Source organism: Numenius arquata, chromosome 15 (genome assembly GCF_964106895.1).
Source record: "Numenius arquata chromosome 15, bNumArq3.hap1.1, whole genome shotgun sequence".
In the NCBI taxonomy this organism is placed as follows: domain Eukaryota; kingdom Metazoa; phylum Chordata; class Aves; order Charadriiformes; family Scolopacidae; genus Numenius; species Numenius arquata.
The window spans coordinates 7,248,283-7,270,570 of record NC_133590.1 but is presented as its reverse complement, the minus strand read 5'-3'; the positions used below and the strand labels follow the sequence as shown (position 1 = coordinate 7,270,570).

Here is a 22,288-nt window from a genome sequence, read left to right as displayed (position 1 = left end):
CTTAGTTACGTTTTAAATGGGGAAAATAGACCTTATAAAATTTAGTTACACTTTAAAGGTGAGAATTCAAGGGGGAAGAGGTACTGTAGATGTGCAGAACAGCAACTGCATAAATCTGTCTAATCAGGTAAGTGAAATTGCTATGGCAGGAAAAAGAAAATAGTAACAAAAAGGAGGTTTCGGCTGTTTCTTGTGCGTTTTTAACCTTATTAACCATTTCTGAAAATTGGTGATCATTTAACATCAGTACCTGTGAACTGTGTACACGCTGTTTATATAGTCACCTTTGAGCACATTCATCCATCATCTAGCTATTTAATCAGAGGTTAGAAAATTACCAAATTAAATGTAATGCATTCGGAATACACAATACTTCAGTGTGCATGTTCTTTGATGCCTGCAAGTTACTCCTCTAGTAATATATAGCTTATTCACAGCAGTTGTTGTCTATGTTTTGAACTCTTCTGTTGTGGGACTATTTTGTAAGTTTTACTTTTTGATGTTAGAGTCCAGAAGGCCATTGTAGATGAAGCTTCTGAACCAAGTGCTCCTGGTAGTTTTGCTCAGACGGATCCTAAAGCTATCAACAAAGTGAAGAAAAAAGCTAGGAAAATTCTCCAAGAAATGGTAGCAAATGTGTCACCTGCTTTAATCAGGTAAGAAAAACAGCTCATCAGTATTGTCTATGGGTAGAAGAGTGGCCAAGGTCTCTATGTGTTATGCCAGCAGAGCTTGTAAGACATTATTCATAAATAATGTATAATTATTCTAAAAAAATAAGACATTATTCATAAAAATTCCTTTTCTAATGTTATGGTAGCTAGTTCTAATTAAATGGTAGTTATTCTTCATTTTCAGATCCAACAGAAACCCTCTGCCTTTTCAAAGGGTAAATCTTACAATAACATTAAATACAGACATACTTTTTTCTCCTGAAACTACTAATCCGTAGACCAATATTAGCGTCCTTTGTTGCTTCAGGCTGATATGGGTGAGAGCAACTAGCTGCAGCATCTTAGACTGTGAAAGATCTTTTTTCCAGTAGCCCACTGAATGTCATAACCTGTAGTTATAAATGTCTCGGAGAGAGTCTTTGTCTTAGATAAAATCTTTTACTGTGGTGTCTGCCTTTACTACTGTCATGGTTTAATCCCAGCTGGGCTCTAGGACCATGCAGCCCTCACTTACTTCCCACACGGCAGGATGGGGAAGCGAATCAGAAGCATAAAAGTGAGAAAAAAACTTGTGGGTTGGGATAAAGATGGTTTAATAGGTAGAGCAAAAGCTGCACCACACAAGCAAAGTGAAACAAGGAGTTCATTCACTGCTTCCCGTGGGCAGACAGGTGCTCAGCCATCCCCAGGAGAGCAGGGCTCCATCATGTGTAATGGTTTCTTGGGAAGACAAACACTGTAACTCCAAGCGTCCCCCTCTTCCTCCTTCTTCCCCCAGCTCTATATGCTGAGCATGACGCCACATGGCATGGAATATCCCTTTGGCCAGTTGGGATCAACTGTCCCCAGTGTATCCCCTCCCAACTTTTTGTGCACTCTCAGCCTCCTCGCTGGCAGGGCAGGGTAAGGAGTGGAGAAGGCCTTGAGAGCTTAGCAACAACCAAAACCATTAGTGTGCTATCACTGGTATTCCCTTCCCAAACCTAAAACATAGCACTGTGCCAGCTGCTAGTGAGAAAGTCAACTCCATCCCGGCTGAAACCATGACAACTACTAAGGATGAATTTGCCTCTGTCATGTTCCTAGTCTCCTTCACCAACTTCAGTGATGCGAACCCTATATTTTTTGTAACAATATTAAGTTCTCCCACAAAACCAGGAGTCACCTAACACTGTCACCTAACATGTCACCTGGCTAGCTTAGTTATTATAATTGATCGTAGGACCTCCGTTAAATTGCCCCATATCTAATGTGGCCTTTGAACAGCCTTCGCTGAGGTTGATACTAACAAGTTTTGTATCGTAATTGCAGGAAGCTGAAATGTTATTAACTATGGCTTAGCTGGTAGGTACAAACTTGTTAAGCAATTGGATTTTATAATAATTTTGTTTGAATATAAAGTAATCGGATTTTATGGCTTTGCCTTTAGTCATATAGAGGCAGTATAAAACAGGTAGAAACAAATGAAGCTTTTTGATTTGTGTTTGTTCTTTCTTCAGGTTGACTGGCTGGGTGTTACTGAAGTTGTTTAACAGCTTTTTCTGGAATATTCAGATCCACAGAGGTCAAATCGAAATGGTCAAAGCAGCAACAGAGGTAAGGGAAGGTGGGAAAGAATCTAGTAAGGCAGATTTCTAATGTAGTTTCTGTGAATGTTTACAGCACTTCCTCTTTTTAGGAGAGTTCTGCTAAGCTTGTATGAGACCAAATTATAGATAGAACTGTCTCATATCTGTGAAATGGTGTTTTTAATTAAATGTAATGATACTTGAGTTGTCTAACCTAAAGTACTGTGTGAACTCTGGTTTTACCTTTGTTTCAGGATCAAATTTTATCTATCGAGCTGAATGATTATCTTGGATAACCTGCATCCAGCATTATTTCTCTTTTTGTGATGAGGCAGCCAGTAATAAATTAGTTAGTAAAGTAGCCTAGTTAGGATTTTTCACTCTTAATTTATTTCTTAAAGATTTTTTTATTCCAAATTAATCTTTTCCTATTTCTTACTAGCAGTCTGTTCCCAGTCCTTCGATATTTATTGAAATTTATCAAAATAACTCCTAAATACTACCATTTTCTTTACACTCAGATGAATTGATTCTTTTTGCAGGGTTTACCTAAGAAAGATGTATTAGGTAAATAAAGAAACAAACAAAAAAAGAGGTCTCTAATCTTTTCTGTTATCTTTTGATTACAGTGTTTGGGAAGCCCACTATTCATAGATCCTTGCTGATACCTAATAGAAAGAAATAGCAGTACTTTGGTGACCCTGATTCAGCCACATCCCTTTAATTGTTTGATTGTTGTCTCAATATTGCAAATCTGAAGAAACTGGGAATATTAATCATTGTTAACGTAATGCATACAACTGTAAAAACTACAGTCCATGCACATGAAGAAGTACAGTTGACTAAAATGTTCTCATTGTCACAGCTGAATGAAAACCAGAAGTAAAGAAACTGAATGATGGTAACTGGAAAATACCATCCGTTCTGATAATATGATGCTAGCAATCTCAATGATGGATTTTACAAAAGGAGTGATCTTCCCTCTTTTTTTCCTTCTCTCTCCACTATAGATGAATTTGCCTCTTATCTTCTTGCCTGTGCACAAATCCCACATTGACTACCTGCTCCTTACATTCATTCTTTTCTGCCACAACATCAAAGCACCCTACATTGCTGCAGGGAACAATCTCAACATCCCCATCTTCAGGTAATAACCTCTTCTTATTTGAAAAAGACTGAGGTGGGGGGATCTTATGGGGGAATCTTACTATATCTTATGTCCAAGTGTAAGATAATCTGAGTATTATTGGGTCATCATGTAGAAATTCTTTGGATCCTATTACAAGCTGAGAGAGAGAGCATAACAAAATCCTTCTGAGAACTTCTGACATAACCTAAGTAGGGTAAGGAAGGATATTCCTTTCTTTAGGAGTCTCGAAGTGGGCAGGTGATTAAGAAAAGATGGGTATGTGAAGAAGTGTCGTGAATGGCCAACTCCTCTTCATGAAGTTTAATGAGCTGGCTAACGAGCAGCAACAGTACCAAGTGAATAGTACTTTGTGCGAAAGTACTCCAGTTTGGTCTCTGTTTAAATTATATTTCTGGTGGCTGAAGAACCTAAGGTCTTTTAAGTAGTATTTTGCCAGTGAGACAGAATTTGGGGATAACTGATTTCTGAAAAGCCATGGGATATTGCAGGAAATCATGAGGAAAGAAGGGGAGAAACCTTGACTTAGAGAGTGTTTTCCACTATTAGGTGCTGGTCTGTGATGATCCCAGTAAGAAAGGCGTTCAGACTCTATCAAAATGCTATTTATTAGGTCTAGCAGTACAAAGAGAGAGAGACTAGCATATGTAATCTAACATCCCTTTAGACACTGGGAACCCTGAGTTGTGCAGTGTCCAGCGGGCCCCTGATCCATGTGCAGCACACCGTGCAGACCCTATCTGCAGAAAGGGTTACCCCGTTTTGGTCATTTGGGCCTGTATAGTATTTTCTTACAACAAAACACCTCTATTCATTGTTTCTTCTGTCAAGCAGAAAGGATGTTCTTATGAGAACTTCTTGCTGCAGATAAAGGCAAGGCCATGCAGGTGGTGTAATTGCTGGTGCCAAGTGGTAGCTGCCTGCAGGCTGCTCTGTTAAAATTAGATGCCTGAGCTGATCCTGCAGCCAGGGGGTATGTGCAACACGGGCACGAAGGCCATGCTCTATGTGCAGCACAGACTTGGGCCAGCTCAGGTTAACTGTTACGGGCGTCACCAACATCTCGATGTACAATGGTCTCCTGGTCAGGGTCACTGCAGAGGGTAAGTGCTCTGTCAAGGGAGTGAAATGGAGCAAGACAGTGTCGACAAGCCTATTTGTTAAGTTAAAGAGAGTAATATTTATGTGGTCCCATCATGTGCAAGTAGTGTAATACATTTTAGTCTTTGGGAATTCCAGTAGTTTCAGTTCCTGTTGTGCTAGGAATTTTGTACTGGATGTGCAGTAGTTTCCTGCAAACTAAAATCTATGAGTATAATTCTTCTTTATTATGTAGCACGTTGATCCGCAAGCTAGGAGGATTTTTCATTCGACGAAAGTTAGATCAGAGTCCTGATGGTCGTAAGGACTTCCTCTACAGAGCTTTGCTCTATGTGGTACGTATTTCTTGTCTTTGTTTCTGTAGGTAACATTTCTGTAGGTAACATTTCAGTTGGGTGGCAAGCGGAAAAGTGAGTTCCGTTAGCCTCAGGATGTTTTTTACTGCTTTGAATTTGTCTTAGGTTTCATGCTGCAAAAAAAGGATATATTTTTGTATGAAGTCTTGAATGCATAGAATAAAAGAGAATTGAATGCCCAGCATCTTTGAGGATGGGCAGATTTTCACCTCTCATAATCCTAGAATTAATACTCTCTGAAATAATGTTAAACGTCAGCCTTGTTTCTCTGATTTCTGTTGTACTGGGGTGTATCTACACTGATTCTGTTAACTTAATGGAAGTCTCTGTTTATGAAGGGTTGATGTAATCCTTTGTGCTATTCAGTATAATAGCTGTATTTGTGTCTTGGAAGATGGGATGTGCTGAGGAACCAGAAGGAGAGTTGTATTCAAATCGGCTAGATCAACTGTTACAAAAGATGCTGTTCGTGAACAAATGGCATTATACTGCCTGTATATTCATGCAAATTCAGTTGCAGTTTGGTCTGGGTTTGTGTCAAGCATTAATTACTGCTTTTGGTTTTTTCCCCAGAGTATTCATGCCAACTCATGATCTTCGATGTTTTTAAAAGGGAATGGTTGCTGACAATGTATTTCAAATGTGAATTTGCCAGTATAATTAGATATTTATTTTTTCCTCTTTTCCAATCTTTTTGTATTCAGCACATAGAAGAATTGTTGAGACAGCAGCAGTTTTTAGAGATATTCTTGGAAGGCACACGGTCTCGAAGTGGAAAGACATCTGGAGCGAGAGCAGGTCTTTTATCTGTGGTGGTGGATGCTCTTTTCTCAAATGCTACTCCTGACGTCCTAATTATACCTGTGGGAATCTCCTATGATCGCATAATTGAAGGTCACTATAACAGTGAACAGCTGGTAAGAGCAATTGAACAACTTGTTTTGCCTGAGGGAATTTCTGTTTATGTGCAAGAAAATGTGTTACATAGTTAAATGATATGCCAGTAGTCCTCTGTCACATGTGCTTGGTTTCGTGTTGAAGAGCGTAGAGCCATGAATCACAAAACCTCTCTGACAGGGAGTGCTGAGGTACGAGTGACATACTTCTAAATGCAAATTCATGACATAAAAAATAATATGTTCAAGTGGGTATCTATGGAAAACAATAGTTCTCTAGATTTACTTGAAGTTATAAGGTGTGTCTAAAGATGTGGCCTTGTTTTGTCTGCTGTTGCATGCAATTTAATTTTAAATATAACCTTTTAATTGCAAATTGGAAGAAACCCAAAACAACCATCCATGTTTTCCAGGGCAAGCCTAAGAAGAATGAAAGTCTTTGGAGTATAGCTAGAGGAGTCTTCAGAATGCTGCGGAAGAATTATGGGTGTGTCAGAGTAGATTTTGCACAACCATTTTCCTTAAAAGTAAGTTTGATATTTTGAAGATCCTTTTGAAAGTTTGACAATTTTGATGTTCCAATACTGGGACACATTTATTTTGATATTGTGGGTTATCATTCAGCAGTATTACCTGCTGAAGCCCATTCCAGTAGGACAAAAGTATCCCTGTTTTGCTGAAGGCATGAGTCTTCGGACATGTTTGTGTTAAGCTGAAATAGTCCCAGGGTTGATATAATGGGTCATGTTAGGTTTGAAATGGTGTAAGTATTCTCCCTGGAGTTCTTTGTTTTGTTTTAACAATCAGTCTTTAAACTGATCCTTGTACCATGTTTAAGTTGTAGAGACATTTGGAGTTGAAGGAAACTGAATACTATTCTCCAATATTCAGCTTTCTTGATTAACTGATTTACACTGGTGTTGAGGAAAGGCATTAATCTCACTGGATTTCTAAAACTACTAAGCAAATTAGTAGCTATAAAAATATAATGGATCACATATCATAAAAATCTGCACACTCTTTGAATGTCATAGTTTATTATTAGTTTACAAGTATTACATATACTAGTTCACCAAATACTGTTGTGTAGTTTCTCAGGGAATGGGACGGTGCAGTAGTACATGCCTTCACTTTTTAAATTTTCTCTGATCTCTTTGCAGAATGTGCTAGTACTGTACTTAATTTATCGACACTTCACTAATGTGTTCTGCTACATTATACCTTATTTTTAGTGTGACTTTAATAAGATTAACTACTGTAACAACAACCTACTAGAATATTATTCAAATTAATTAGGTGTTCTTCTTTCTGCCCTACTTCTCTCAGAAAAGCAGTAGGTTGGAGAGCTTTGGAGAGTTCAATTACCACAGCATGAAATTATTGTGACCGTCTGCATTGCATTATAATTAGCATAGTAGGGAAAGATATTAATTCACTTCCAGAGGAGAAGGCTTGGGTCATTTCCAGTCTATTCTTGGTAGGGAGTTAACAATTGTTATTGGATCAGTATAAGGAAGAGAAGGTTATCTGCCCTCTTAATCTAGTGAAATGCTAATCGCTATACCTTCCTAGCAACCTCTGTCAGGTCTCATTTGCATGCGGATTCATTTTTGTACTCCAGAAAGGTAATAAATGACATAAATTGTCCAAGTATGCCTTAACGAAGATTTGCAGAAGTGTAACTGTATTTTTAAATTGATGTGTCACTGCAGGTTTTTCTAAAGGAGAGGAGATCTGGGGGTTAATTTTGGGCTTCTGCAGTTCTGTGGCACAGGCTTAGAAGCAGAAGAGAGTGAGCTGCCTGTGAAAGTCTTTTAAGCAGCTTTCCTGGGAAGGAACTTTTTCCTGACCAGCAGGTTAAGTGGCTCTTTAGTTTCCCACATCAGTCTTTATAGAAACTGAAAGAACACAGTGTCCTGAAAACAGAGTAGTGTAAATGGTAACCTGTAAGGAGAGGTGTTTGGTTTTTGAGAGATTTGGGATTCAAGAATTCCAAGCATGCCCTACCCTGCCTGCTTCCTGAGTGCTTGCCTGAGTCTGTGGCGTTGCGAGGGGTCTTGCAACTGGAGTTTCTACACTGATGTTTACCTATGGAGAATTCTGTCCTGGCGTTTGAGGAAAGCAGCAGCAAACACTAATTACAGTCTCCGTGTTGGTTCTGAAAGGGTATTAGACTTTGCTCTCATTCATGTTAATGAAGGCAGTTCTCATTAATTAAATCATGGAGAAGCTAGTCTCAAAGAAGTTGTTCCCAGCAGGGTGCTGACAGGGGTTATGTATTGGTTTTTTGCAGTGTTTTTATGAAGTGCAGATTTCTTGCTGTGGAAAGTTTGCCTTTTTGTAAAATAAAATCAAAAGCAAATAAGATGTTGCAGACTTAATTTCTGTGACCTTATTACTGCTCTTTTAGTGTGAGCTAGTTTTAATCACAGTTGCATTTTTGAATAACTGCCTTCTTCATATAATACTATTATCAGTTGAATGCAAGAATAAGGTGGAAAAAGTACTGAAAATAACAAGTCTTCTCTTAACAGGAATATGTAAACAGCCAAAGCCAAAAACCTGTGCCTGCTCCTCTTTCTTTGGAACAAGCTTTGTTACCAGCTATACTTCCATCAAGGTAGAGATTTTTTGGGTGTTGGGCAAAGGGAGAACACGTTGGGGGTTATTTGTTGGTTTGTTTGTCTTTTTAGTGTTCTGCTTTGCATTCCAAGCAGTACTTAGCTCCCCAAGGGTAACCTAATCCTGTATAGAAAAACAAAAAATTTACACAGTTGTAACTGTGCAATTTATTATGAGAGTTGCATTCTGCCTGGGGAGCTCTGTTTAAGTAAGCTCGAGGAGGCTTTTTAAAAATTTTTGTGACCTCTGTTGGTTTAATTTTAAATTTAATCGAATAACTTAAGGGAAAAAAATTGCACACAATGAAAAATGAAAGATATGCTTTTAAACCTCACAAACGTTCTGGGTGGGTTTTGGTATAGTCTCAAAGCAAATAGGACTTGTGAGTGAGTACCCCTTGCTCAAGGAGGTGACCATCACTCAGAAATGCAAAACTGTGCTCTAGGGCTAGAGCATTTGTTACACAGATCCACATTTTAGTTGAGGTCTTATCTTGACTTCTACAAACCTGTGTGGTCCTAGTAGAGACAAAGTCATTTAAGTAGGTCCATACAGGATCTACAGGTAGGTACATAGGTCATAGAGAAGACGATTTCTAGTTTGTAGAGGGGCTGGGCTGGGAACTGCCTTTTAAGCAGATTTTCTTAATCTACTGTTGTCAGTATTCATTAAGGGAAAAGAGTTGTGGGGTGCAAATGGTGTAGTGGCAAAGTCAGGAATAGTCAATAGGACAAGGTAAATGTTCTGTATTACAGTTTTTCTTTTGGTAGTCTTATCTGGGATGGTTGTTTAGCATGAAGAAATAATCTGGAAAAGTTGGTAGATACTAAAATTTTTGTGGAGCTTGTTACACATAACATCTTCGTACCCTTACCAGATAGCATAGTGGGTTTTTGTGCTGTGGTTCAGTTAGTGTTTAAAAAAAAAATAAATCGGTCTAGGTTATTTTACATTTGGATCTAAATCAAAATATCATACTGTGAATTTTTATTCTGTGTTCAGACCTAATGATACTGTGCATGAAGGTACAGAGGCCTCGCTGCCCAACTCCAGGGATATCACCAGTGAGCCCTTCAGAAGAGAGCTGATATCCAACTTGGCTGAGCATATTTTGTTCAGTAAGTGTTACATTATCACTATCAGCTACCTGTATCGTTTTACTGATTGTATGAACTTGCTTTTTGCTAATGTGAAACTTCCCAGTTCCCTCCATTCAGGTGATCGTTTCATGACTTCAAATGCTCTCTTGACTATTCTCCATCCTTTGCCTCTCTCCCTCCCTCTTCTTCAAAATTTAATAAATTCTCTTTCTAATTAATGACAACATTTTACTCCATTTTGTTAGCTTTTGTATTCCTTGCACTAGTGTACTGAACTTGCTGTAAACTGAAGTGTTTGTCGTATTGATACACTGATTTCTTACCATTTCATGTAAGAACTTATTGCAGTGTCTTAATGGCATTTATTTAAGATTGTACTCACATGAACTCATCTGGCTGTGGAGACCAGTGTTGCCAGGTTCTATAGGTTTTGTGGTGTCTGCTTCAGTCAGTAGATCTGTAATTTGTGGTATGAGAAGCATACAACACAGGACTTAGCTTAGTAAACATTTAAGCTTTACTCAGCCTTCTTAGTTCAAGTTACTTTAATTTGATTACTTTAATATTGTTACTATATAGACATAATACACTTTATATTTCATTCAGAAGGTATAGTTCTGTACCTTTATATCACTATTATTTTTCTTTTTTTAAATAGAAAGTACTCTTTCACTTGTAATAATGTTCTGAACTTCCCAGATGCTTAATGAGTTTATGTTGTTTACTTCTAGCTGCTAACAAGTCCTGTGCTGTGATGTCTACCCACATCGTTGCCTGTTTGCTGCTATATAGACACAGGCAGGTAAGGCTTCCATGCTGCTTAAATAGCCAAACATTACTTTGGCCTTGTTAATAAAAAAATAGTATGTTTTTTACTATTGTATGATACTAATAAAAGAAGAAAGGTGCATTTAAATTAAAGTGGATTTCAGGTAGTCTGACTGCTAGTATTTTAGATAGTAGTGGATGCTGGAAGATGAGCCGTTGTTGATGGGATGATAATAAATACTCATGTGGAAATAGATTTTAGTTATGCTTTTTAAAAAGAATACATTGTTTTTGTTGATTGTATTAAGATTGTTTTTTAGGTCTTAAACCCATTTGCTATTGAATATGCTATCAACTCTTCTGTTAATTTTTAAATGAGTTTTGCTGTTCCTTGGTACTAGAATATTATACCGTGATAGCAAAGCGATACAAATGTTTAACTGAAGTCTTGTATGTGGGGCATGGAAGAATTTTTTTTCTTCCTACAAATGTGTTAAGCGTTTTTTCTGAAATTCCTTCTGCCTGTAATTTGAAACTTGCATTGCTTATAAATCCAGGGCAAATTGAAAAATATTGGTGAGATAAGTAATCTTTGTAGTTGAGGACAGTATCACTATTCCCTTCAGTACAGTCTTTCCAATTTCCTAAAATAATGGGATCAAAGAAGCATTTTACACTGTCATCTGAAGCCATCTTGACAAAAACCAAGGAAAGGAAGTGCTTGACGAAAAGCTTTTCCTCATGTCCCCAAACAATTGAAGAGAATTTCCACCAATTGCGGTATTCCCAGATAACTGATCATTCATTTTATAGCATAGGTAGTGGAAATATGATATCTCTAACATGTTTTTAAAGAACAACCCAGGTCTCTGCAGGTTGTGGAATAAACCAAGAAGCAAACAAAAAAACTTGCTTTCTCAAATAGCTGCATGGCTTTAAAATACAATTGCATGTATTTCAAAACCCGTGGAGTATTCCAGGAAAATCTCCATGAAAAGAAGTTTTTCTAATATAACTGTTGTGCTTTGGATTATTGACAATTAGTGGATTGTTTATGTGTTTGCTATATACATGGTCATGTTGTTTACAGATAAACTTCTGTGTGGAAAAATTGTTTCAGTGTGCGATTCTGTTTTTATTTCCAGGGAACTGATCTTTCCAGGTTGGTAGAAGATTTTTTCTCCATGAAGGAGGAGGTCTTAGCCCGTGACTTTGACTTGGGATTTTCAGGGAACTCAGATGATGTTGTCATGCATGCCATCCACTTGTTGGGGAACTGTGTAAATATCACAAACACTAGCCGAAACAATGAGTTCTTCATCACTCCCAGCACAACGATACCTGCTGTCTTTGAACTCAACTTCTACAGCAATGGAGTTCTTCACGTATTCATTAAAGAGGCCATTATTGGTATGTGTTGGGGTTTACCAAGGAAAGACTTTCCTGTGACCCATAAAGTCTAAGTATCTGCACAACCTCTCCCAACCCCCATTTTTCATGTAATTTATTTATATATTTCTTCCCTCCCTGATTCAGCCCGTGTTTACTCTAACAAAAATACCTTTAAAGTAAACTTGGTTTTGGTTTGTAGAATGTTTCCCTCAGTTTTCTCATTATCCTATATATCTTTCTTGGAAGTATTCCTGTGTTGGTCACTGCCGTAGGCAAGGTACTATCAGAGTTTTGAGCCAACATGGCAGAACCTGTGCTTTCGTCACTAATGTTTCCATGAGATTCTGTTTCAATCTAACATTAACTGGATTCAAGTGGAAGAGTGGTGAATTCTGTCTTTATTTTTCAATTGCACATGTAATATTTGACTGCTTTTAGGCCTAGAAATAGCCAAAAAAAAAAGTTTTAAGTTTCCTTTGCTGTAAAGTTCTTCGGAAAAATAAACTTTGCTTATGTATGTTTGTGCTCTAGCCTGCAGTCTTCATGCGGTTCAGAGTAGGAGGTACAGAAATGGTACCAATGGTGCTTCTCCCAGTTTGATTAGTCAAGAACACCTGGTCCGAAAAGCTGCCAGCTTATGTTACTTGCTTTCTAATGAATTTACTATATCTTTGGTAAGTAATTGCGTTAATTGCCCATGTTTCAAATTTTTGTTCTGCTTGTAACTGTGTGTGTTACGTTAGAACCAATTGATGCTTTCTTCTAGTGTCACGGTTCTGATATGTTCACTGTAAGGTCAGTCTGATGGTAATGGGTATGAAGAGGTTGAATATAATTTGAAAAAGGAAGATAGCGTTGTTCCCCACTTGCTTCAAAGAAATGTCTGAACGAATTTAGTTCCATCAGAACAGTTCACCCAAAAGTTTTCTGGCCTAAGACAACAGGTGAATTAACTTTCCAAACTTCTGTCGCTACCTTGTTTCCTTGGCAAGGTGTGACAAAATTAATCAATGTGGTTTCAGGGGTACGTACCGAGTGCGTGCCTGCTGCTCCTGCGGGTCTAAGTGGGCGATGCTGAGCCGACAGCGATGCTGCTGTGCTGGCTTTACTCCTTCCCCGAGAAAGCAAAGCTGCTCTCTCTTGTCAGCTTCCCACATCTTGAAGTTGGGCTTTTTAATGCCAACAGATTTTGTGTCGCTTATGTCATTAGACCATCACAACTATATCTGCATTCTGCCCAAACTATTTAATTTTTTTTTTTTTTTTTACTTAAACAAATAGAAGCCTTTGAGAGTATCCAACTCATACGAATTTGCATAGATGATTGAAATTATGCTGGGAACTAAGGCTCCAGATTCTAAAGATATTCTTAATTTGCATAAGAGTGCAATAGTCACAGTGTGCCACACCTAGTACTTAGTGGCAGTTTTAAACACGGCTTGACTTTGTTTTTTTGTTTTGTTACAAAACACTGAAGAGACCTGATGGTATCTCAATTCTCAGACACTCTGTATACTTGTAATTTTAAGTGCAAGATATTTTTTTTCTTATATGTAGAAGTTACTTAGAATTCTAGAGCTTATTTAATTAGTTCTTAAATTTGCACACATACTTGTGCCTTTTTAAATGAAACATAAGCCAAATTTAGTGATTTTGTCTGGGCAGTAATGTAGCTCATATGATGGTGTTCTCTAATAATTTTTTCATTCTGCTTTCAAAGCTAATGATTGACTATTTTTTTTTTTAATTTAGAAAATATTTCCTACATGTTCATGAACAATGTGAAAGGTGTTGGGATTTTATTCACAATTTCAAACACACAAGGAAGTTTCTTAAAAGTGTACTTTCCTTTAAATTCCAAATAATTCGCTGTATGAGTCTCAATGATTTTAGTTTTATGATGATTTTATTCCAGAATTGTTAACAAACTAAAATTTGGTTAGAGACAATTAAAAGGAGAGAATATTTAATGTGGTTTTCTAGCTGTGTAGTAATGCATTTCTTGAAAAAACTTGGACAAATTCTAAATATACTACTTCACTGTAATTTTTTTAATGTCTGCCTGTTGGCCAGGATAAACATAAGGGTGGTGCATTGGGATTATGCTGGTAAAAGTTGAAAAACTTGCTTAAAAGGACTAGTACCACTGTATCTAAAACATTCATACTGAGCAGGGAACTGGTTTTGCTATGATGGGTACAATGGATGTGATTTTTTCAATGCATTTCTTTTATGTTGTGCAGCCTTGCCAGGTGATATATCAAGTTTGCCATGAATCCGTGGAAAGGCTGATACAATATGGCATTCTTCTGGTGGCCGAGGTAAGGTGGTAGAGGTACTAAACGACCTTTGTTTCTTGTACTTTTGCCATAGGTAGTTTATGGTGCTTAGTTGTGAGTCTCGTTCTAAATAGATGCTGTTATGAAAAGCTTGTAACAACAAGTCCAGGACTGATGGTACTTCATTCTTACCCAAATGCCTGATGCTTATAAATGTATAGTCATCCTGGGATGCTATGAATGACTCTGTAATTTCATTTTACCATTAAACCTACTAAAGACGACACATGTTTTATACTGTCTGGTGAAATGGGGATTTATTTTATTGTTGGAGCCCTTTTGAATCGTAGCATAGCTACATGGATGTTTGCTTTCTACTCTGCAGGCGTGAGTAGTCCAGATCTTTAGTCATTTTTTGATTTCTTTACATCGATCTCAAAAACATTGTAAGCCTCCCCTGCCAGCACAATTTGCAGCTCCAGGGAGGTACTGGAGTCGCTGTGTGGTGCAATATGCCAGAGGCATACACTGTAAAGAAAACCTGGGGACCAGGGGATGGCTGTCTCAACATGCCTTTGCTTCCCAAACTTTTCTTGTGCGCAATAAACAAACCTTGGCACCCAGGAGCAAGCAGCAGAGTTTAAAGAGCACATGGAAGAGAGTTACATATTTGGCTGCTTTCTTCTTTCTTGCAGCTCTCCAGTTTCAAAGGGGGCTAGAGGTGCTTCTGGTGTATTTGTTAATGGCCAACTGCTTCACTCGAATCTTACTAAATACCTTTTGATACGTGCTTCCATAGTAAATAGTACCACAGATACTGTTTACTTGATATACCTGGATATTAAACATTCTCCTCCTTTGGAGTTCCTGCTGCTTCCTTTTTATCGGAACTACTGACGTTGTCATGCATTAGATTGTAATCATTATTAGATAAATCCAAAAATGAGTGCTAATCAGAGGATTAGGAAAAAACCTGTATGTTCCATGCCTGGGGACAGATGAGGAAAATAGTTGTGGCCAGCAGTAGATACGCACTTCTCTCTACTCAAGCATGAAATCTGTCTTGAGGGTTCTTCTACAAGTTTTGGATGCTGAGTCTGGTAGTTTACTGTTTAGAGCTGGGATATAGAAAGCTATTAGGCCGTATATAAATATTTGTGTTGTTTGATATACAACACCAACAGAACATTTGAGTGCTTAAAAAGGGGATATGTTCTGTCAGTAAATTTCTTAAACTTAGAAAACCTCTGTACCTGCTTACTTCTTTTAAAATGTTAAGAATTTGCATAATCGGTGCAAACACTGTAAGCAATGGTTATTTCATGACTTCAGACAGGTTGGAAATGTTTGTGGGGTTTTTACAACCTGTCCTCTAGGAAGGTAACTAGGTTCTGCCCCTTCTAATTATTTCGGTTTTCTGTTGACATTTGACACTGATAAATTTCCCATTAAATTGAATATGATTGATCCATGCTTTTTTAAAAAATGATTTTCCTGTGATTCTAGTGTCTATTTCCAAAACTAATTAATATTCCTAACACGTAGTGATCTCTTCAATATTTTTTTTAAACTTACTCTGTCACCTTTGCTTCAATCAAAATAAAACATTTGATCAGAGTGTAAGATTAGAAGGATGTCATTCTTCATTTGCTGCAGAGGCCTTTTTCTTTGTCACTAATATTATGACAGTAATCACATCTACGAGGTGTCTATTATCCATTTGGTTTTAATCTTGCCCGATTCCCATTTCTACATGGAATAACTGTGTGGGGGTCTTTCCTCAGCAACTTACAACTGGTGACCTTTGAAAAATCTTTCTGTTCTACTTTGAGCAAAAGAAATAATGGTGAATGATTGGCGCTAAGGCTTTCCTTATTCTTTTGAGTGTGTGTTTACTATTTCTGAAACTCATCTCTGAAGGTGCATTGTTGAAATTGAGTGTTGCATCAGACATTGGTTAGTCAGGGGGAGTATTTCTATTGCCCCTCAGTTACTGTACACCTGAACTTCTGACATACCTGCATTATTGCACAATAAAATGAAATCTCTATTCCAGTAGATCTAGTATGTATACATTTGTCACTTGTGCTTATTCTCTCTGCATTACCTCACTATGCCCTCGCAAAGGAATGTTACGATACTTTACAACTATACAAAGCACTTTTCTATTTAATGGTTTTACTAAATAGATGAAAAGCAAACAATGAACGCTTTTTTCCCTTCACAATACTCGTTAAGAAATTCCATCGATGGTGTTCTCGCTGTCATGCACTCACCTCAAAAGCTTGAAGAAATGTGTATTTACCTAAGACACCTACCTGCCAAAAAGTATAAGCGTAAATCCATGTCCTGCTCGGAGGGTGGGTTACAGTGGGGTGTTTGTAGGCTAAACTTGGATGGTGCTTGTCAGGGTGATTAGCAGAAGGGAATTGCTGTGGTGTAGCAGGTGGAGGGTCTTAATGTCTCAACGTAATCGAGGTTTAAACAATTTAAAGCCTTTGTGATTAAAACTGGCTCATTCTGTTCCAACCAGTATCTCACCTGGGGACAAATGCAAGAACAACATCATTAGAGGCAGTAAGTTACCACTTCCAAATAGCAACTTGTGGCATTCTGCACTAATTGAGATTTCGGCTCTTGTAATATAATCACACAGAGTTTACTACTCAGTCTTTAAGGCAACAGTAGTGCAGAGGTTAGCAGCATCCCCATCCAGATAGCATCTCAACTTTCCATCCTAACAGCTGAAAACACTTCCTTAGCAAGTGCTACTGCATGGCCTCTGTTAGGAAAATTCAGCAACACTTGCAAAGATTTTCACTTTTATCTGACAGGCAAACTAAAGAAAAGCAATCTTTTTCACCAAATTTCTCTTCTCTTTATCTCAATGCTGTCTGTAATTTGGTCTCACTTATTTTCATTAAATACTGGTTAATGAATGGACTGATTAAGTCAGATGAGATTATAAAATAAACCTATTGTTTGCCTGGATTTGAGGGTTTTAGCTATTTACCACCTTGCCTTTCAAATTTAAGCAGGATGATCAGGAGGATGTTAGCCCCAGTCTTACAGAACAGCAATGGGATAAGAAACTTCCTGAGCCATTATCTTGGAGAAGTGACGAGGAAGATGAAGACAGTGATTTTGGAGAAGAGCAGAGAGATTGCTACCTGAAGGTAATATTATCCTAAGGCTAATAACATTGAAGCCTGTTGTGAGAGATACAAACTATTTCACTAGTTTGGGAGTGGTAATGATAATTTGGGTTTTTTTGCTGGTTCACAGTGTTAGTCTGCTGTATTATTCTACAGTCAGTAAAACGTCTTCCTGTTCTTCACATGGGGAAAACAGCTGAAGAAACATCAAATAATCTTATGGGGAGTTGGAAGGGCAATGGTTAGTGTAATGAAAACTGATAAATAGTTAAGTATCTTAGTGTCTAAATGTTTCATTCTTTACTGACAGCACTCACTCTGAAAGGGGCACATCCAGCTGGTATTAATTTTCAGCCTAAATTTCATTTCATAGATTGATCATGTTGACTTTAGACATATTACCAGTTTTCTCACAGAGCTGAAACAAACACTCTTTAGGGTATCTTCTTAACACTTGGAAACTTATGTCCGCCTCTGTGAGTGAATGGAAACCCTTCTGTTGGCTGCAGAACAGTATGATGTCTTCAGTTTTATCTTAGGAAAATAGTTATTAATATCCTGGAGGAGAAAACAGTAGCATTGCTCTGTGGTGTACTGTGCCTGTTTTGTCACAGAATCACAGAATGATATGGGTTGGAAGGGATCTCAGCAGATCATCTAGTCCAATCCCCCTGCCAGGTCCACTTAGAGCAGGTTGCACAGGAAACGTGTCCAGGCAGGTTTTGAGTGTCTCCAGAGATGGAGACTCCACCACCCGCCTAGGCAGCCTGTTCCAGGGCTCTGCCACCCTCATAGTGAAGAAGTTCCTCCTCATGTTTAGATGGAACTTCTTATGTTCAAGTTTGTGCCCGTTTTCCTCTTGTCCTATCACTGGGTACCACTCAAAAAAGACTGGCCCCATTCTTGTGACGCTCACCCTTTAAGTATTTGTATGTGTTGATCAGATCTCCCCTCAGTCTTCTCTGAGGGTAAACTGCTCGTGGTAAACTGCTTTTTTGCCATGCTTTCATAATGTGCTGTGTTGTGCCCCTGTGCTCCTTTTTGTACTAAGAATTATTTGGGCTGCTGTTTTGCCGTGTACTGGGTTGCAGGTCATTTCTTGTTTCCGCTGGTCTCTGTCACTTAAGCTCTTGTTGCCCTTTCTTAGGTGAGCCAGTCTCAAGAGCACCAGCAGTACATCACTTTCCTGCAGAGGTTGTTGGGTCCCTTACTGGAGGCTTATAGCTCTGCTGTCATCTTTGTGCACAATTTTAATGGGCCAGTTTCCGAGTCTGAATACCTTCAAAAGTTACACAGGCACTTAATAAGCAGGACGGAGAAGAATGTTGCTGTATATGGTATGTTAAACTGTTCTTGGAACTGCATTTGATTAATTCTGTTCACCCTAGCACGAGGCAGCCCAAATTCAATTGCAGTTTGTTTATCTCTGGGTTTTCTTTCTTGCAGCTGAGAGTGCTACCTACAGTCATGTGAAAAACGCAGTGAAAGTCTTTAAGGAAATTGGGGTAAGTGTTTGGAGATCAAAGTTGGAGACCGTTAAGTTTCATTTTAATAACGAGCACAATTTTGACAATTCATGGAATCTGTTCGGTCTCAGTTTAAAATCTGTGAATGTGTCTGTGCAAATGTATTGTAGGGTTTGAGTGTTTTGTTTTCCTTGAGACTCAGGACTGTAGGAGAAGAACACGCTTTGCAGAACAGGGCACTTTGTGCCCCCGAGAAAACCTGTCTAGATGAGGGTTAGGTGACTAGACGTGTTTATTCACAGCAAATGAAGTTCTTCTGCTCTACTCCATGTCCTTACTGGACATCAGTGACAGTGTTGGAAGGCTGAGAGCATGCTCTGTGTTTAGTAACAGCAAAATTTAAGTTTGAAGGACTACTTAAATCTTCAAAAAGTATTAATTATTGAATTTTGGCTTACAAGTGAATGATGCTGCAGGAGAACCATCCTAAATAGACCTCCAGTGTCCACCATGAGGATACAGGTTTTCTTTAAAATAAAGGATCAGTTTTGCATTTTACCACTAGCACTTCAGATTTTAAGTCGCCTATCTAGATTTTGCAAATAAAGAGTTTTTCTTTTGTCAGAATGATGTGACTACCTGAGTGTCAGATGGGATTTAGCATTATACTTTTGAAAGAGTCAGCATTCAGGCAAAGCATTGCTAGAGAAGGGTTTTGAAGTCTTTGTCTTTAAATTCTGATATATTAAATAATCTAACGCTAGTTAGTCTACAGTAAACGTATCTTCTTGTAAGAGCTGTGAAGAAAGCACATAACAAACCTGTCATTTTAATTCTGGTTTATTCTGCTGTTGGAAAAGTGGAACTAGATAGCATCTGCTGAGCATCTATTCATAGCATCTGAATTTGTGTTTTCAAAGTGCTTACACTTTCAACTCAGAAGCCTTTTGAGTGCATGTTTTATCCCTTGCTGTTAGGAGTTGGCTGTTTATCGTACACTGTGCTTATTTCTGTTTCTCTTCTTCCGTACCTCTTGAAGGGCTTCATTGTTGAGTGAATTCTAATAATATCTAAGGGCATTGCCATCCAAGCTTTCAAGAAAGGAAAAAAAAAATAAAATCTTGTAAATGAGGGTAACTTTAGTATAGACCATAAAACTTTAATCACAAAAGAAAGAAGATTCCTTTAACACGGTCGTGCTTACTTATGCTGTGTTTTAGGTTTTCAATCAGACGAAACAAAGAAGAGACACCATTTTGGAACTAAGCACTACGTTCCTACCTCAGCGCAACAGGCAAAAACTACTGGAATTCATCATGAGCTTCATGGTATTATAGACCACATATAGCACCTTTGTCCAGTGACATGAAGACAGGTTTTGAGACTCTGTCAAAGCCTGGGGGCATTTGCTAATCCTTCAAAGTGTAAGGTGCCACTGTCTGGGTAAGGCCTTCTCTGACTTGAACTACTGGAAGACAAGTGCCTTCTTACGTATGCATTTATGGGTTTCTTACAGTCCCGATCCTGTTGTAATCCAGCGATACTCAGATGATACTTTGGATACAAGTAATTAAACATGTCGCAAAAAATAAGATAAATTATTAGAATTAGATTTAAAATGAAGAGTGAAGTTTTATCAGTGTTATGTTTTAAATATACTTTTAAAGACTGTAACAGATGCACAAATGCACGTATTTGTGATCTGTAGCTAACCCTGAGATCTTGAGTTTAGTGGCAACACAGCTTCTGGCACGAACAAGTAACTTCCATTCCTATTCAGTTTTATTGTTTTAAATAAATGGTTTAAAAATTTTGCTTAGGCAGGATATGTATTTCATGGATAAAGCCATAGTTTTCATAAATGTTAACATAAATGCCAAAATTCTAATGAGAGTAACAGTTACAGACATCTGAGAATAGTGATCATGTAGCAGCTGATTGTGAGAAACGTTGTTGGCAGGCACACCTTGCACTATTAGCGCCGTGTAGTGCAGTGGTAAATTGCACTAATCACTGCTGTCATGAAGAATGTGAGAGTAGCGTTCTTGTTTTTATCATGGCATCTGTCATTCAGCCAGATGAAAGTCAGGAGACGGTTGCCTGAATGTGAATATCTTGTAAAATCTTAGATTATTATTTAATTGAAAAAAACTATTAAGTTTGTTGGGTTTTCTTTTTTTTTTAATTAATAGGATGTCAGATTTTTTTTTAAGTAAAGACTTGATTTGGTGAAATAATTTTTAATTTTGGCCCTAAAAATTTCAGCAATAACTTTTGCAATTCTTTGAAAAAGAGTGTTCATACTGTATTCTGTTGCTGAGCAGATCTAAATTGGCAAGAAATAGCAACCTCTAGAAACACAGAAATGTCATATACAATGTACTTTTGAGTCTGATCGAACTGACTTACAGAAAAAAATAATAACTCGCAGACAAAACTGAATGATGAATAAATTCTGTCCTACGAAACGGGACTCTGGTCTTGCGATTTGATCCTTTTGCATGGGGGACTTGCACTGTAGATTTCATCTTCCCTTCATGTGAGCGGAGATCAGACTGCAAGCTGTCGGCCTGTACTGAGTACAGCTCATCTAGCTGAAGCAATAACTTGGTGGTTTGTGAAGCTGGTTCGCTTGTGAAATGTGGTTTCCCTCATTCAGATTGCCTTCTGTATGAGGGACATCAAACATTTCAATTACTGCAACGTTTCGCTTGATTCTCGCGTTCTGGCCTTGTGAGCGATCTCCCCAAACTTCACCGTGTAATCTCTGTTGCTTAACATCAATACGGAAAAGCATACTTGAATCCCAGCGTTTGCACTGTTACGCCAGCACAAAACTGATGCACACAATTTGAGTTTGTGGCCAAGGAGCTTGCATTTGTACTGCACATTTGTCAACAAGAGTATTTCTGTAAATTTTTTTATTAAATGCTATTAATATTTGAAACCTGCAGTTTATAGTTTATTAGCATTATACTGTTAGCACTGTGAGACGCACGTGTTTTGTCACTAAACCAGGTGCTCTACAACACTTAAAGAATTTCTGAACCAAAGCTACATTAATACGGATAAAAACCGACCCTAGAGTCGCTTTTGTTTTTACGTCCTTCTGCTGTCTCAGCAGGACAGTGACTGCATCGCACATAATTTGTTTTGTGAAGTCTACTAGCGATTTAGAAAACGGTTTCATCTCATAGTCGCTAACGTGCACTGTTCATTAACCTGGTGAACGCTCCCTACAATGGTTGTTGCTGATGGCTTCCATTTAATGACAAAAAAAAAAAGACTAGGTGCTTCTGAATAATGAGCTCTCATAGTTTACTGCGTTTCAGTAAATCTGAAGTGTACTAACAATGAAGATTGTACGTAAAAAAAAAAAAAAAAAAGCTTTTTAAAAATGAAGCAATATGAAGCAAACGAAACTTGAGTTGTTTTATTAAGAATGTTCTGCCAACTGATGTATTAGTTACCGTAAAACCCAGGAGTACTGTGGTCACTGAAGTGTTCTGGCTGGGTGTTGCAGCTAAGATAACTTATGGCTTACATTTAAAGGAAAAATAAAAAAAAATTGGTTAATATAAATCAATGAGTGGGTAGGATAATAATGCATGTGAATACGCATTAATGAATACATTTAGTATGCAGAGGGAGGGGGCACCTCTAAAACTGGTTTGGTTTCGTATGTAAAAACTGCATGTGAGAAGTCAGTGCTACGAATGGGCACTGGAAGCCTTGGCATTCTGCAGCAAGTGTGTATGTATACA

At 38.0% G+C, this 22,288-nt stretch overlaps 1 protein-coding gene across 2 annotated transcripts in view; it reads left to right on the top strand.

Annotated features, from left to right (window-relative positions):
* GPAM (glycerol-3-phosphate acyltransferase, mitochondrial) overlaps positions 1 to 21,892 on the top strand; it is a 32,698-nt gene extending 10,806 nt beyond the window's left edge. Inside the window, exons 7-22 of one of the 2 annotated variants that reach the window (XM_074159184.1) lie at positions 507 to 656; positions 2,174 to 2,270; positions 3,253 to 3,389; positions 4,726 to 4,825; positions 5,551 to 5,763; positions 6,156 to 6,269; positions 8,277 to 8,362; positions 9,367 to 9,482; positions 10,196 to 10,266; positions 11,378 to 11,642; positions 12,156 to 12,298; positions 13,868 to 13,945; positions 16,939 to 17,079; positions 18,206 to 18,395; positions 18,505 to 18,563; positions 19,745 to 21,892. In XM_074159184.1, the coding sequence (XP_074015285.1) occupies positions 507 to 656; positions 2,174 to 2,270; positions 3,253 to 3,389; positions 4,726 to 4,825; positions 5,551 to 5,763; positions 6,156 to 6,269; positions 8,277 to 8,362; positions 9,367 to 9,482; positions 10,196 to 10,266; positions 11,378 to 11,642; positions 12,156 to 12,298; positions 13,868 to 13,945; positions 16,939 to 17,079; positions 18,206 to 18,395; positions 18,505 to 18,563; positions 19,745 to 19,861 (2,077 nt within the window). In that variant the 3' untranslated portion in view covers positions 19,862 to 21,892. The remainder of the gene's footprint in view (positions 1 to 506; positions 657 to 2,173; positions 2,271 to 3,252; positions 3,390 to 4,725; positions 4,826 to 5,550; positions 5,764 to 6,155; positions 6,270 to 8,276; positions 8,363 to 9,366; positions 9,483 to 10,195; positions 10,267 to 11,377; positions 11,643 to 12,155; positions 12,299 to 13,867; positions 13,946 to 16,938; positions 17,080 to 18,205; positions 18,396 to 18,504; positions 18,564 to 19,744) is intronic. The other variant, XM_074159185.1, reaches the window with a different exon arrangement.
* Positions 21,893 to 22,288: the final 396 nt, after the last annotated feature.